Source organism: Etheostoma spectabile, chromosome 20 (genome assembly GCF_008692095.1).
Source record: "Etheostoma spectabile isolate EspeVRDwgs_2016 chromosome 20, UIUC_Espe_1.0, whole genome shotgun sequence".
Classification (NCBI taxonomy): Eukaryota; Metazoa; Chordata; class Actinopteri; order Perciformes; family Percidae; genus Etheostoma; species Etheostoma spectabile.
This window is the reverse complement of record NC_045752.1, coordinates 5,056,246-5,070,960: the sequence shown is the minus strand read 5'-3', so window position 1 is coordinate 5,070,960 and position 14,715 is coordinate 5,056,246. Positions and strand designations below refer to the sequence as shown.

Sequence of the window (14,715 nt, the reverse complement as noted above, 5' to 3'; positions counted from 1 at the left end):
AGCCATATCGCCTTCCCAGAGTTCTTGCATCTATTTCAACAGATGCACAAAAAAACAACTTATTTCTATCTATTTCTTTTAGCGTTTTAAAACAACAGCTAGTGTTTCTGTAAAAAAAGTTACCTGGTAAATAGCTAATCGAAGATCTCCCACAGTCTTTCTACGGTCAAAACTCAGAGTGGTGCTTCCGTTTTGCTCTTTGCTGATTGGTTGCAGGGCTCCATTTTCTAGCCTAAAAGAGGGTGCTAGGTGTAGACGCAGCTCGATTGTGTTATTAGAGGCTTCAAACTCCTCGCTGTAACAAAAACAATGTTGACTGATATTAATAAATTGATGTAAGAAAACTATTTTCATATAACTCTCTTCTTGTGAGCGTTGATCCTCACAAATTTAGGAATTTTAGCTACCACTGAAATGTCACACTCTTAAGTCAGAAGCTACTAAACAGCTATAACCAGCTAAATCCTCATGTGATGATAACGTAATATGGGTGTTTCTGTACCGCATTTTCTGCACTTTGGCGTTCTCCTCCTGAGCCATCTGGATGAGGTTAAGAGGAACTTTATATTTGGGATTTTTCAGAGCTGCAAATGTAGAAACACAAAACACATTTTAATAGATACATATTAGTCATCTAATGACTTAATTTTCTGTGTACTTAACAAAAATTGTTGTAATAACCCCAATTTAAAATTACCCCACTTAACCATGTCTTCTCTTTCTGTGATCCTCTTTTCCAATACAAATGCAAAACATGGTGTCCATTACCTTCACTGGGTCTTTGCAGCTGTGTTTTTCTGTAGAACAGCATGTAAGCGCTCTCTTTGCCCTGGAACTGCTTCTCTATGTCAGACTCCCTGATGGAGGTCACTGTGGAGTCGTTAAGATCAAACCAGTGGCTACCCTGCTGGCAGATAGGAAGAAACACCGTGAGAAACGAGCATTCAAGGCATCACATGATGCCCACCAGAAACCTTGATGAAAAACAGAATTAAGAAGGTGTATTTTTATAAAATTTTAGACCCTGAATTCTTGCTCAGAAATGGGACTGTGGCTCTAAAACCTTTTGTTCAGGTTCCGGCTTCTGGTCTCGTCCTGGTTGTGTGTCAGCTACTCCGGGGTCTGAAGGTGTTGAAGGATCAGAGTTAGTGGTCTGCTCTGCTGAGCCGAGGGGGTCATTCACAGGGCTTGGCGGGTTTGCCTTCATTGCCACTCGAGTACCATTGGACACCAACATGAAAACATCACTGTGGGACTGCAGGAACTACACCGGAAGAGAAAAAAATCAAAAGAAACAACAAATAGTTTGAGACATGTATTTTGCAATGAGACCTGAAGGACACCAGCAAATATTAAAGATTAAAAATGCATATTAAAACATCGTAAAAACAAAGAGCCCAAAATTTACCTTTCCTATGGGTCCATAGTGTTTTCTGAACTTATTGCTCCAGGACGAACCAATCTTATTCATGAGTTTCTGTCCCAGCTGGTCCAACAGGACACTCTTTGATGGCTCCTAGTGGACGGGATACACACAGCACCTAATTAATTAACTATGGCTGTACGAATGACTCAGCAAAGTCAAAACAAAATCTATAAACTACATACAAATTAAGACTAAGGAAGCTCAGAATTGCTGTCACCATACCTGGGCAATAATGGCAGTGATGACAGACAAAGGGTCATCTTCTTGTAGTTTTAGCTCACATATTTGCTTGACCTCCTCCTTCACTTTCTTCTGAGTCTTGGGTTTGATTTCCTCCTCCTAACAAAACACAATGGTGATGCCTTTCCTAATGCACACATTCAAAAGTTTGCAGATTGTGATAAACTTTTTTTTTTTACATTGCTAAACAGTCAAAAAAAAATAAAAAAAATCAGCTAATCTAAGTATTAGCCGTTAGCTGTTTTTATGTCATGTTACGGTGAATGAGCAATTAATCATTAGCCAGTCCTGACATACGTTTTAAAAGTAATTACTAATGACTGCTTATATTTATTTAATAATAATAATAATAATAATAATAATAATAATAAAATAATAATAATAATAATAATAATAATACATAATAATAATAAATTATTAAATAAATATAAGCAGTTATTACATAACAACTTCTCTTTTTTTCTCACCAGCGGCTCCCAATGGCCAAGCTGGTCAATGTCCCGGATATAAACATGGTAATGGCCCCCATAGCAGCCACCCTTATGAATGATCACAGAGAAGAGCTCGTAGGAGTAATCAGAGTCGTCGCCCTCGGCCTGTCAGGTAGGAACAAATAGTAGTTAACTTATCAAGACATCTGAGTGTATCAAATAACAACAACCAAGAAAAGATAAGTGAAATGTGCCGGATCTAAAAAGAAGGGAGATCCGTATTCAAATATTTCAAGTACCTCTTCACAAAATGGCCGTAGGTTGATGGTTAAGGGAAAAGAGTAGCGCCCCGTCTCCTTGTACCGCTCACATTTGGCAAAGTCAAAGCTGAATCTCAGCAAAGACATGGTCATGAATGGAGGAAGCTTCTTTAGCTTGGCAGACTGAATAATAACAAAATAAGTAAAAGTAAAATACAGTGAGAAACAGCAAAAAAATGCATAATCTTTTATCTAAACAAGAAAAACAAAATGTTGATACAAAGTAGAATTCTATAAAATGTGTTTAAATGCTCCTTCCTACTCAATTGTTTAATATTAGGCTTCTTCAAATGGGGAAATAAAGAATTTTAACCCTTAAGAAAGAATTTCTTAAGGGTGTGAAAGCTGGCCCTGACCTTAGCAGCAGTGACCAGCCTGTCACACTTTGCACAGCGGTACAGGTTATTCCCCTCAAACAACTCTTCTTCCACAAACATGTTCCACAAAGCCTCCTCCAGGCTAGACACGCCACAAACACACGCCGTCAGGTCCAGGAAGTCCTCCTAAAGAAGAGACAAAGAACACAACTGGTTCATTAGTCACCTTTGTCTTAGCATTTAGTAATGATGAGACTTATTCCCCTAGAATAACTCCCATAGCATCAGTCTTGCCAAATCTTATGGCGTTTTTCCATTACATAGTACCTGCTCAAATCACCTCAACTCTACTCGCCTTTTTTGTTTTTCCATTATGAAAAAAGGTCCCTGGTACCTCCCAATAGGTGCTTTAGTACCATCTCAGTCGAGGTTCCAAGCGAGCTGAGGCGATACCAAAAAGGTGACGTGAAAACCTGCAGACTACCTTTGGTCGGAGAGAATTGCTAGCAACAGACGGGGGGGGGGGGTGTCCTGAACAAACTCGCCACACATTCAACTTTTTAAATTGTTTAGCCAGCCAGTTCTTTTTGCTGCCTCCAGCTTCTTTTGAAACGAAATTTGTCAACAGGCGGTGGCAACAGCCACATGCCGAGATTCAAAAACAACACACCTTTGACGTTCTCTGTGTGTGCGTGTGTGTGCGCGTGTGTGTCGCATTAGGTCATGGCAGTTTCCTGCGGTGTCGCTATGACGACCAGCCACGCTCACCTTACACATGAGGCGGTACTAAATCTGCAATGGAAAAAAGGAGGACGGGGCACCGCGGCCGAGTGGAGTCAAACCAAGCCTTGTAGAACTGGTACTAGCAGTGGGTAAGCTCCATTACTGAGCCCTAGACAAAATGTATTCAAAAAAGTATCTAATAGACAGAATATAACTTCATAAAAAAGAGCTACGTCAGAGAGACAGAAAAGCCTGTACACATGGACACACCTGTCTCTGGCTGACGTTACCACACTCCTTGCAGACAATGCTGTTGACAATGGTCCCATGATACAGCTGGTGGATAAATGTACTGCCAGTGGTGCCCACAAGAGAGTGCTCCAATGCACTGAACAGAATCCTGTTCAGCTCCTGCACATCATGCTGATTCGTTCCCTGAGAGGAACAAACAGAAAAAGGATCTAATTAGGCCCAGAAAGACATCCACTGTGTCCCAGATCCCTCCTATGAACCACTGCTATACAGCACATACTATATATACACTTTTCATAGTATCTTGTGTTTATATTATTATTGAAGAAAGCCTTGTATTTCAGTTTAAAACCAAAAGGAAATTATACAAGATTGCACAGGTGAATTAATCAAAAAAAGCAAAATGGTTCTTTGCTTTTTTCTCTCACATCTTGCTAATATATATATATATATATATATATATATATATATATATATATATATATATATATTGATGTCATTTTTTAAACACACCTGACTGTTCTAGCTGTTCTATATTATTGCCTTTACCAACTTACCGTAGTCAGTATCCACATTACTGATAATTATGTATCAAAAATATCCTTGGTATATTTGGTGAAAGAACCAATAGTCAACTCAACAATATTGTCCTAATATATATGTAAGTATTTGATCTAAAATATTCTGATATTGTGATTTTATCCATACTGCAAAGCCCTATTCAGCATGCATTTCCCGGTATAACTGGAAGGTAAATCAATCACTGAGGAAGTGTAACCTGAGGCTTTCTCTCTCCTTCCCACTGACTGAGATAATGGACACAGACCTCGCTGCTGTTCCAGCCGAAGCTGTTGGTGAGGTCAGCGGTGGAGGCGCTCTGCTGGTCCACCAGCAGCAGACTGGCAAACAGTCTCTGTAGCTCCAGTGGGATCACTCTGACCTGAGGAAAAGTAAGAAAAATAATAATTACACGTAACAAAAACATATAGACATTACATCTGTGGTCCAAGTTCCAGGCAGTTTGCAACGCTTACTTTGGCCCCTGGTTTCTCTTTGTCTTCTAGGCATCCTAATTCCTCTGGCCCTAAACTGAACAGCTTCTCTGTAAAGACACCAAACAGTGAATGAGTAAATAGAAAATAAATAAATAGCCCTCTAGTTGTCTACTGCACCGTTGTATCTCAATCTCAGCCCACAAGGAATGTGATCTGGCCTTACCTCTGAACTCTGGGGTGAACAGCAAGGTCTGGAGCAGAGAGTTGAGGTAGCAGGTCCCCCCCTGGTTCTTGATGCCGCACAGATTGCTTTTTCCTCGGGGTGGAGGTGGCTCGTCTCCCCCCTTTGCAACTCTCCCCCTAAAGGAAGTCGAAGAGAGGCCTTCCTCCTCCTCTTCCTCGAAAAGATTCCCAAACATGCCGTTTGAGGTATTTAATCCGTTTTATTTGAGTTTTGCTGGGGCTCTTCCTAGTAGTAAATCATGTGTTAGCAATCTGATATGCACTCTTGCTATCTCATCTTGGTTTTGCCGAGTTCTCTGTTGACACTGGCCGGGCTGACTCTGAAATAAGAAGACTTCACAGGGCTAAACATAGCGACAATTACCGGATGTGGCATATATGCGTTGGGCTCGCGGTTCTGTTGTTTAGCTAGGTTAGCACGATAACAAAGGAAAAACAATTGCAGTCCTAACGCGTCCGACACAGATGAGCAGCTTGACAGCTCAGCAAAAATGAAAAAGAAATCAGGCTGTGGGTAACTGTAACGCTCAGTCACTACTACTGGAAAAATGGCGTCTTCTTACCGAAACTGTACCGACTGAAACGTTACACAATGTAGCTTCTGACACTGGCTCTTTCCCCCTCTGCCTGTCTTAAAACAGTTAGCAAACGAAACGTAAATAAAAGTACCGTCGGTGAACAGTAGGCAGCCATGTTTCTTCCTGGCGGAAAATGGAAAGGTGCATTGTGGTTCTTGTAGTGTCACACTTGGTGATAGTTTCACTACTTGGCAAATGCGTATAAACATCTTAAGTGTGGTTTATTGCAATTTAATGATTTACTGTCACTGTATGATACAGCCCAAAAGAATATGTTTATAGCTATATTTTCTTTTCACAGCAAAAAGGAGCTACAAACCTTTACGAGAAGGCTAGTCTTGAAGTTATGGGGCTTGTAGTTTTCTAGAAAAAACACGTTTTACGTTTGTTCGAGGTTGGCAGTTATGTGCCCCAGGGTGCCATGCCATGTGTGTAAGCTTGCATACCAATCAAAGACCTCGCCAAGATGTTTAATTGGCCACAAAATTACATCTAACAAAATCTTGTGAACTTTTAATCCTGCAGGTTATATTTGCCACCCACCCATGTTGGCGCACTACAAGCTCTAAATGAACATAGCTGAATATTAGCCAATGCATAAACAGCTCTTGTCTTGCATGTAAACATATAAATTCTGTTTTATTGTAATGTCAATATAATATAATTATATATAATTCTTGTAATAGGTAACAATCTGTCAAAATTGTATGATAACATACATTTTAGTTGATAAAATGCCAAATATAATTCATATTAAATGGTTTTACAGAAAGATTAACATCTCACAGAGGCTGGCTTGAGCCATTTACATTTCTTTCAGACAATGCAAACAAGTATACAGATCTATTCTCATAAAAATCGTGTGCTTGTGACATTTCTGTTAAAATGAGGTACAGTAGTGGTTGACCTCTCACTGATGGTTAACGGTGTGGGGTAACTCCACAAAAAAATCTCGGAAATTTTCTCATTGCTTTATATTTGTTCTCATTTTATTAATATATTTCACTTCTGAATGATATACTTTTTATCTCCCTGCATGATGGTCTGAACTAAGTTTCAAACCGTAGGATATTCTATGTTGTAATTCTTGTGTAGACAACCTAAATCCTTTTAACAAATGTCACTTTGATAAATAGTTCTTGCCTAAAACTGTCATATTTAATTACTCTAAGAAATATCAGAATTGTTCTTCAAATACCACCATGTGCAATTTCTGTTTAATCGTAGAATGTAAAATCCTCCTCAGGTTGTTAAACAACAAACAGTAACAAAAACAATATTAAGGTCATCGTCAGGGTTACTACAGCCCTGACTGTAAGTTTAGAACAAACACAGTTGTAAGGGCACATTACTTAAACACACTCACACATTTCAAATATTATCGCAAACATGTTCTGACATGCAGTCTACGGTTCTCACACAGTAACATACAGACACTTACAAAGAATGACAACATGAACACACACACAAACGAAGCTACATGCACACTCTTTTTTTTTTTGCCTAGTAGGTTTTCAGCTTAAACACTTTGGAGAGAGGTGCTTTGGCACTGGAATAGATCAGATATGATTCTCCTTTAGAGCTGAAAAACTCCCAGTCACTGCACCCAATCGTTGGAAGCCAGTGTACAGGAACAAATCCTTCATATCCCTGCCACCTAAAAACAAACAGAGCAGAGAAATCAATTTAAGGTGTATTTGCATCAAAGGCTCCAGACACAAAATTAACTAGTTCCTTATATATCCTCAAATGTGAAAAGTGCTGGTGGGCTTTCACTAGTCTGGCTCACAGGAGGATAATAAATGTACATTACAACAACTAAGTTTGAGGGCAATCAGAATGGATCAATTATTTCACACTGGGAGGAGTGTTGTTAACAAGTTGAGTACCTGTAGAGAATGCTGTTGAGAGAGTAGGATTCCCCATTAAAGGAGTTAGCGACAACCAAATAGTATTCCTCCCCAAGGCTGAAGAACTCCCAGTCCACTGCACTGGGGAGACAGAAAGGTATGTGGTGATGGTGAGAGGTTGAAATGGCAGCAAACAACACGTCATTACACAGGAAGTCTTCTCATTGTCTGTCTGTATACGTGCACCTGGCATACGGAAGTGTTTGCACATCTGTACCTGTAGGTGACAATATCTTGGAAGCGGACAAACAGCTGTCCAATCATGTCCAGTTCGTAGATGGTGGAGTTGATGTCATATCGACTTGGTCTGTTACCATGGAATCTGTGTCCATTGGCGACAACTAAGAAGACTCTACTGCCAATCTGAAACATTTCCCAGTCTGTGGCGCAGAACGTCTAGATTGACAAAGAGAGAAACCATCCAAGGTTTTCTTGAGTAAAGTTACCTACTTCTTTGGCTATTGCTTGCTTGAACAATGACAGAGAGCTGAACAGGAAAGAAAGTAATACATGTCAAACAAGTGCCAAAATTATACATTTCCACTCTTTTGTGGATTATTTTACATGATTAATTTGCAGATGCCCCCAGGTGTTCTTAACAAGCCTAACATCCAGCTGTGGAGTTCCCCTAAATCATCTCCTCATGGTTTCTCATGTAACTATTAATGTGTCAACACTACCTCCTTAAATGTGGCTAAATTCAAATATACGATTCACTATCAGTTGCATGTCAAAGCACTGCTATCGTTCAAGCAAATCATGGGAAACCGCACATTCTATTTTTGCGCCCTGTCTTAAATGCATGGACACGCCCGTTCCTTGCTTCCCATCTCTCTTTCATTACCCTTTTATCTCTCCCCGTTTGTGTTCCCTTCCTTCTGTGCATACAGACAAGATCTCATCTAAAAGATACACATCTCACCAGAGGAAATCAAAGCCCAGGTGGAGAGAAGATGAATCATGCAGCAAAATGCTACATTGAAGAGCTATTAAGTGTAATTTACACCCTCACTCAAACACCTTCCAAATTTACCGTAGATTGGGATAGAGTTTTTTCAGGCTTTTTTTTTCAGGCCAATTCTCCATTTATTTGCCATTTTATGTTCATCCACGTACCTTAATTGTCTGAAACACCTGGAAGCTTCCATTAACCCAAACGTAGATGACTGAGTCTACAGAAGTGGTCACTCCATCAAAGGCATTTGCGACAACCAGGAAATGGTATGGTCCGACTGTGAAAAACTCCCAGTCGTAGGCCCCTGACGTCAGCAGCATCTGGTAAACCTCAAAAGACTTTGTTAACCTGTTCCATTTGTATATCACGCTGTCTATAGTGTGATTTTTATCACCTGCAAGTCAAACCAGAAAGAGAGAGAATGCCACACGTTAGATATTTATTGAATGTCATGCCAGGATTTTTGCAGGTTAACAATAACAAGTAGTGATTTGATGGATATTTAGTTTTTACCTTGTCTGTGATTGGCCACAGCAAGATAGGTTTGTCGGTTGATTTTAAAGGCCTCCCAGTCCCGTGCACAGTGGGTCTGCAGAGTCTGGAACCGCACAAACCGCTTTCTTCTTTTGCTCCACTTGTAAATAACAGAATAGTCTGTCTCGGATTTTTGAGGCTTGTCTGGCCTTCCTCCAGAGTTAGACACCACCAGATATATCTAGATCAAAGTAACAAAACACAAGGAATATCAGCTCTCCACACTCCTTTCACCAAGTGGATAAACTCTATTCATAATAACTCATCTCTTCTTTTTTTGTCATATACCTTTTTTCCCATGCTGAAGTGTCTCCAAGCCAGAGCTTCATATGTGCTGATGTTCTGGTAGAGCTGGAAACCTGTGCGGCTCCACAGATAGACCGCCGAGCCAGAGGTCGACCTATGCGCCATAGCAGCCATCAGACCTATGCCAGGTACCTGGAACACCTAAAGATTGGATGAAAAACAAAACAATGAAAAAAAAGTACTTTTTGGACAGCTAATGTATGGGTGAAGAAAATCACAAGATAAAAGTGAAAAATCAAGGCTGCACAAGATGTTTATGCTGAAAATCAAAAGTAGGATTGCACCAGAGAAAAGTATCAATCACAACCAACTAAGATTGACCAGATTCAATGTTAGGACAGCTTTCTATCTATCAAAAACCTCAAATTTGAGCAAAGGAACAAAGTGCTGTAGAACAATTGTTCCTAAGCTGTTTTGTTCTTGTGATCCATTAATACAAATCAATTTCTACTCATGACCCCTTGTCACATGATGCGTATCTTGTGTTTCATCAGACAAAAACAAAATGAAAGAATATAAAGACTGGAAAATACACTTAATTGTCTATTGTCGTATTCATCATGTGACGCAATAGCTCTATCTCGTGACCCCTAGGTTGGTAACCCCTGATCCTAAAAAACACAAGACTTCCCTAAAGATGAAATATTTTCCCTCTCTCGAGCCTTTAGATGCAACAAATGTACGATAATATTTTACAAAATGGAAGGATACCTCTACATCATGTGTCTCTGAGCTGGTAGTGAGGACCTGGTGTTCCAACAAGTAGTCTAGTCGTTTATGATCTGAGTAAAAGGAGAGGCGAGAATTGTTTTAATGTAAAACTGAGTAACAACTTGCTCATGATCGGATGGTTGGATTCTCACCCTCTAGCACGGTGATCCACACCATGCCGTTGCAGAGGTAGAGGCCTTTGCTGAGCGGATTGAACCACATCTGGCCTTGTAGAGGCTCTGAGCATGGCCGCTCCAACCCCACTGATACTTGCTCCTCTGTTTCTGACAGTTCATGATCAAAACACAAAGACAATCAAGGAGGCGAGGAAGCAAGAAAACATAAATGGCATGTCTTTTTAATCAGACTGTATCAAATGTCTTGTGAAATGTGTCTGCAAGTTACCATAAGAAGTTACGTGGTCTTCTCCCTCCCTCCCCATGACAGGCAGGTCTGAGAGAAGCGGTGGTACCGACAGAACGGCTAGTTGGGGGTGGGAAGAGGGGCAGATGTGATGGGTGGCATCCAAACCTGGCACCAAAACCAGCTGTCGCAACATACCCTGTACATGGGGCAGCAGATGTGAAGGAAAAGATTGAACTGTTTCAGAGAAAAAAGGGTGCTTTAGCAGCTTATCTCTCATGAAAGTTAGTAATAACAAAATAGGAATCTTACTGAATACAAGCCTTTCCATCTTCCCCTACTACCAATGTGGAATCTCGATCCCTGAATGTTGAGGTCTGAGGGGAATGGCCTGGAGGGAACACTGTTTGCCATAGAAAAAACTATATTGATTAATTATTATTTCTAATAGCTGAAGTAAGGTGTTTTCCTTCTATGAATGAACATGCAGCATCTGTAATTAAAGTAGTCTATTCTGTTTGTAGGACTAAGATGGGAATAGTATTACATAGGCACCATATGGGAGCTGATATTCCTCCCCTGTGTGCCAGAGGCAGTTTCCACTAAAAAACATCTATCACATACTGTCAGGACACTGTGATATGACTGCCGGGCTTGAGCAGATTTGGAGCAGTGCCATTGTATTGTGGTGAAGGATCTACTATCCCTCAAGGGAATTCAGAGGCAACAGGAAGAGAGGATGGTGGGAGACAGACCCACCCAGTAAACAGAGAAAAACAAGTAAGAAAATATGAACTTACATTTCCAGGGATGAACTGCAGTCCACCGTGAGCCTGACGTGATGACTACCGACGACTAAAACCAGAGTGTGCCACTGGTTGTCAGCCAGCCGGTCGCCTCGAAACACCCAACGCTCTACCCCCCCTCTGTGACTTCTAAAAAGGAAGTGCAGATGTTTTCTCGAGAGCCTCAGTCCCAGGATGACCCGTCCATGTTCCTCATTACTCGTGACTCGCCTCTCCCTATGTTGCTCTTCTCCACTGACACCCCTCTCTTTATTCCTTTGCAAAATGTTCCCTTTTTCCCTCTCCTCTTCCTTTTTCCCCACTCTTTTTTTCTCTACTTTTTTTGGCTCCATTAACGAAAAGATGTATTCATTTCTCTGAAAAGCAAATGGGGAGAACCACTTAGACACACTGTACAGTATGGCAAGGGTGAAAAGTAAAAAAGTATATTTACTCAAGTACTGTACCTAAGTACAGTTTTAAACAATGATAAATTGATTATTCGAGAAAATAATCTGCAGATTAATCACTGATGAAAATAGTTGTAAGCTGCAACCCTATACTTTCAATTGCATTTTTTTTTCTTCTCCACTACGTTTCAGAGGAGAAATGTACACTTCAAATCAATGCATGTATTTAACAGTCATAGCTACCGGTCACTTTTCAGATTAATAGATTAAAAACTTTTAATGAGTTTATAAAGTACAGTGCATTGTTACAATCACGTCCACAGCCACAATGCTGCATAGACTGCATGGACTTTTACTTGTAACAGAGTCTTTTGTCACTCTGGTATGGGTACTTTCACTTAAGTAAAAATCAGAGTACTTCTTCAACCAGTGGCATTCAGTACTGGGTGTTTCTGATAAATGTGAATGCTCACCTTAGGCGCAATGCTACTGACTTTTAATGTCAGAACAATGGAGAATTCTTTAGGGAAGAGGTCGCAGTTCACCAGCAGCTGGGAAGAAGGAAAGCTCATGGAGCTATGAGGGCTTGAGAAATGCACGCCCCTCGCTCCTCCAGCCTGCTTCATGTGCACCCCTGGTACGAGTTTGGAGGTGTCCCTCTCGAGGACAAAAGACAGAAGATCCAGGGGGGGGAAATCTGCAGACAATAAGCAAATAAAGAGGTCAGGGAGGTTGGGATCCCCATCAATTTATCTGCTACTCAAATTATGTTTCACTTAAGATTTTTCTACAGGTTTCAAAAAGTGATACATAGGCATTGGTGGAATCAGAGTAAGCACTGTATTTACAGTCGAGGTACTTACACTTGTTTTTTCATGCAAAATCTCTGGTTTCACTTTGGGCTCTGGGTAATTGTGACAAACAAATCTCACAATGTTCTGTATTTTTACAAACCAAACGATTCATAGAGAAAATGGAAAAGCAGATAAATCTATTTTAAATAATCGTGAGTTACAGGGCATATACAGTAAAAAGCTGCTTACCCAGTAAGCACTTACTTAATCAGTAATAGAATCTGATGACATGACACTTTGTGTATGTTTACCTTTAATACTTTAAGTAGATTTTCCTGATTATAAGTACAACATTTTCAATGCAGGGCTTTTTCTTGGAGTACTTTTACAGTGTGGTGGTAGTAGTACCTTCACTTGAGTAAAGGATCTGAACACTTCTTCTACCACTGACAAAGTAGTCACAAGCAGACACAGCTTTGTTTTAAGGGGACATACGTTAAAAAGGTTCGGTACAACTGCTATAAACTAATAAATAAATTAATGTGGGAGTCCCTGACCCCCCTTGGTGTGTGAGAAATAGCCCCAGGTGGAAGTGAAGCTACAGGAGGTTTTAGGAGGGGTTGTTATTTAAAAAAAGAAAGCGAATAATAGAAGATAATTGCTCTGGAATTGATGAGGCATCGGATAAACATGCATCCTGCTCGTCCTGATATTCTGATGTACGTATATTGTGGAATCCTAACCGCATCCTATGTCTGTACTTGTGTGTGGATATTAATTTAAGTTAATATTCTAGCAATACTGCACACACACCCACCCACTGTACTGTAAGCAGACATAGACAGTTGGAATTATCCAAAAGAATTTTAGCTGGAGGGGTTTCCCGGGTTTTTAGATGAACCCATAAACCATCCCACTGAACAAATCATTAACTGAACATCAGATGTGTTGAAGTAAGCTGAGGTAATGGAGAGGAAAGCTGAGGTTAAAATAGAATAAAATGGTACTATACCTGTGCAGCGTCTCCATGTGTCTGCGGTGGTGCCAATGGCCCTTAACCCCAGGAGAAGGAAGTGCATAAATATGAGCGATGTCATCCCAAAAAGCCTGTTTGATTCAGTTGGCAGTTGGTCCGAATGTCTCCATTTCAAAGGTTTTTCTCTGTGTTGCTCCTTTTGTCTCTATCTTAAGTGACAATACACACCGGGCAACTGTGTGTTCTTCATATTGATCCAAGTGAGTCTTCAGAACCAAAGTAAAATGTCTAGCCAACAAACCTTCTTTAAAGTCATCAAAGGCTAAGCAAGCTACCTAAGATTCACAAAGAGCAGAAAAATAAACCCAGAGCATCTGGGCTCGGAGACGAATCCATTCATCTGTGCGGAGAATCCTGCACCTGCAGCTCCCTTTAAACACCACAGACATGCAAATCACTAACCAGCCTGTCACTCATCCTCCCTCAACTGCCTCTGATGACACAGATCTGCCAGAGGGGTTAGCTGCCGCTGCTGCTGCTGTATGTGTGTGCATGCTTGTATATGACCCACTGACTGACTGACAGACCAGCAGAACATTTTAATGTAATAGTATGAAAACAATTCTGTCAAAAGAAAAATTCCTCCAGACATGTATTACACGAAAGGGGCCTCAACAGACATAACAAAATTAAAAGGCAAGCTAAAAACAATGTGACCTTTGGTCCACTAATAATGGATAGATGGGTATGAGCTGAGCTATTATCATATTAGCTGTTCTCCCATAGTTTATTACCTGATAAACCGAGGTATGTGCATAAACCCAGCTATTAAAGTCTCAAACCAGGATGTTTTCCTAAAAGATCTACACATATTGCTTGAAGTCTCAATAATAAAACATAATACTTTTATTACATTATTTAACCTGCTTGGGGTTTTGTACATATTACTTATCTTTTATATTATACTTGTTGTACGTGTATTTTCAATTGCTCTGTATGTCTGCCAGAATTGACAATAAAGTTGACATGACATGACTTGTAAAGCATAGGAATTTGACTCTTAAATACAAAGTTACTTAAATACAAAATGTTGATGGTCACCCAACATATTAATAGCATTATAAAGTCTATTTGACCCTGGTTTGTTGGTTACTAGGTGCTCATGTAATAATCAGTGTGTTTTGAGAGACGTCGGCATCTCGGCTTGTGTCTGATCTCTCTGAATCCTCTCATCCACCGACCGGCACATTTACAAGGCAAATGCACTCTGTCTCTCTTCTTCTCGCCCACATTAAGATCGTAGACTACACACAGATCAGGATAAAAGATATCAACTATCTCCCCTCTATTCATTCGTTAATCTTTCTTCCTTCCAGGCATGGAGTTTCAGAAGGCCCTGTTTGAATGCAGAAAAGTACATGTACATTGTCCACTCGTGCACATGCT

General features: G+C 40.3%; 2 protein-coding genes across 4 annotated transcripts in view; both read right to left on the bottom strand.

Annotated features, from left to right (window-relative positions):
* LOC116669647 (ubiquitin carboxyl-terminal hydrolase 40) overlaps nucleotides 1–5,659 on the bottom strand; it is a 12,727-nt gene extending 7,068 nt beyond the window's left edge. For 2 of the 3 annotated variants that reach the window (XM_032499577.1, XM_032499579.1), the window contains exons 1-14: nucleotides 4,928–5,659; nucleotides 4,744–4,811; nucleotides 4,536–4,649; nucleotides 3,728–3,892; nucleotides 2,774–2,920; nucleotides 2,397–2,540; nucleotides 2,134–2,262; nucleotides 1,649–1,765; nucleotides 1,409–1,516; nucleotides 1,064–1,264; nucleotides 769–907; nucleotides 503–584; nucleotides 124–295; nucleotides 1–30 (exon numbers count right to left, since the gene is read on the bottom strand). The exon at nucleotides 1–30 is cut by the window's left edge and continues 55 nt beyond it. In XM_032499577.1, coding sequence (XP_032355468.1) covers nucleotides 1–30; nucleotides 124–295; nucleotides 503–584; nucleotides 769–907; nucleotides 1,064–1,264; nucleotides 1,409–1,516; nucleotides 1,649–1,765; nucleotides 2,134–2,262; nucleotides 2,397–2,540; nucleotides 2,774–2,920; nucleotides 3,728–3,892; nucleotides 4,536–4,649; nucleotides 4,744–4,811; nucleotides 4,928–5,123 — 1,812 coding nt within the window. In that variant the 5' untranslated portion in view covers nucleotides 5,124–5,659. The remainder of the gene's footprint in view (nucleotides 31–123; nucleotides 296–502; nucleotides 585–768; nucleotides 908–1,063; nucleotides 1,265–1,408; nucleotides 1,517–1,648; nucleotides 1,766–2,133; nucleotides 2,263–2,396; nucleotides 2,541–2,773; nucleotides 2,921–3,727; nucleotides 3,893–4,535; nucleotides 4,650–4,743; nucleotides 4,812–4,927) is intronic. The other variant, XM_032499578.1, reaches the window with a different exon arrangement.
* A 486-nt stretch (nucleotides 5,660–6,145) lies between these two features.
* LOC116669652 (thrombospondin-type laminin G domain and EAR repeat-containing protein) lies at nucleotides 6,146–13,658 on the bottom strand. The gene is made up of 13 exons (XM_032499585.1): nucleotides 13,306–13,658; nucleotides 11,973–12,196; nucleotides 11,105–11,466; nucleotides 10,617–10,707; nucleotides 10,347–10,503; nucleotides 10,094–10,225; nucleotides 9,942–10,012; nucleotides 9,213–9,371; nucleotides 8,904–9,105; nucleotides 8,552–8,784; nucleotides 7,653–7,831; nucleotides 7,415–7,516; nucleotides 6,146–7,182 (listed from the first exon to the last, which is right to left on the bottom strand). The coding sequence occupies exons 1-13, from the start codon at nucleotides 13,388–13,390 to the stop codon at nucleotides 7,029–7,031; spliced, it is 2,151 nt and encodes a 716-aa protein (XP_032355476.1). The 5' UTR covers nucleotides 13,391–13,658; the 3' UTR covers nucleotides 6,146–7,028.
* Between the last annotated feature and the right edge of the window lie 1,057 nt (nucleotides 13,659–14,715).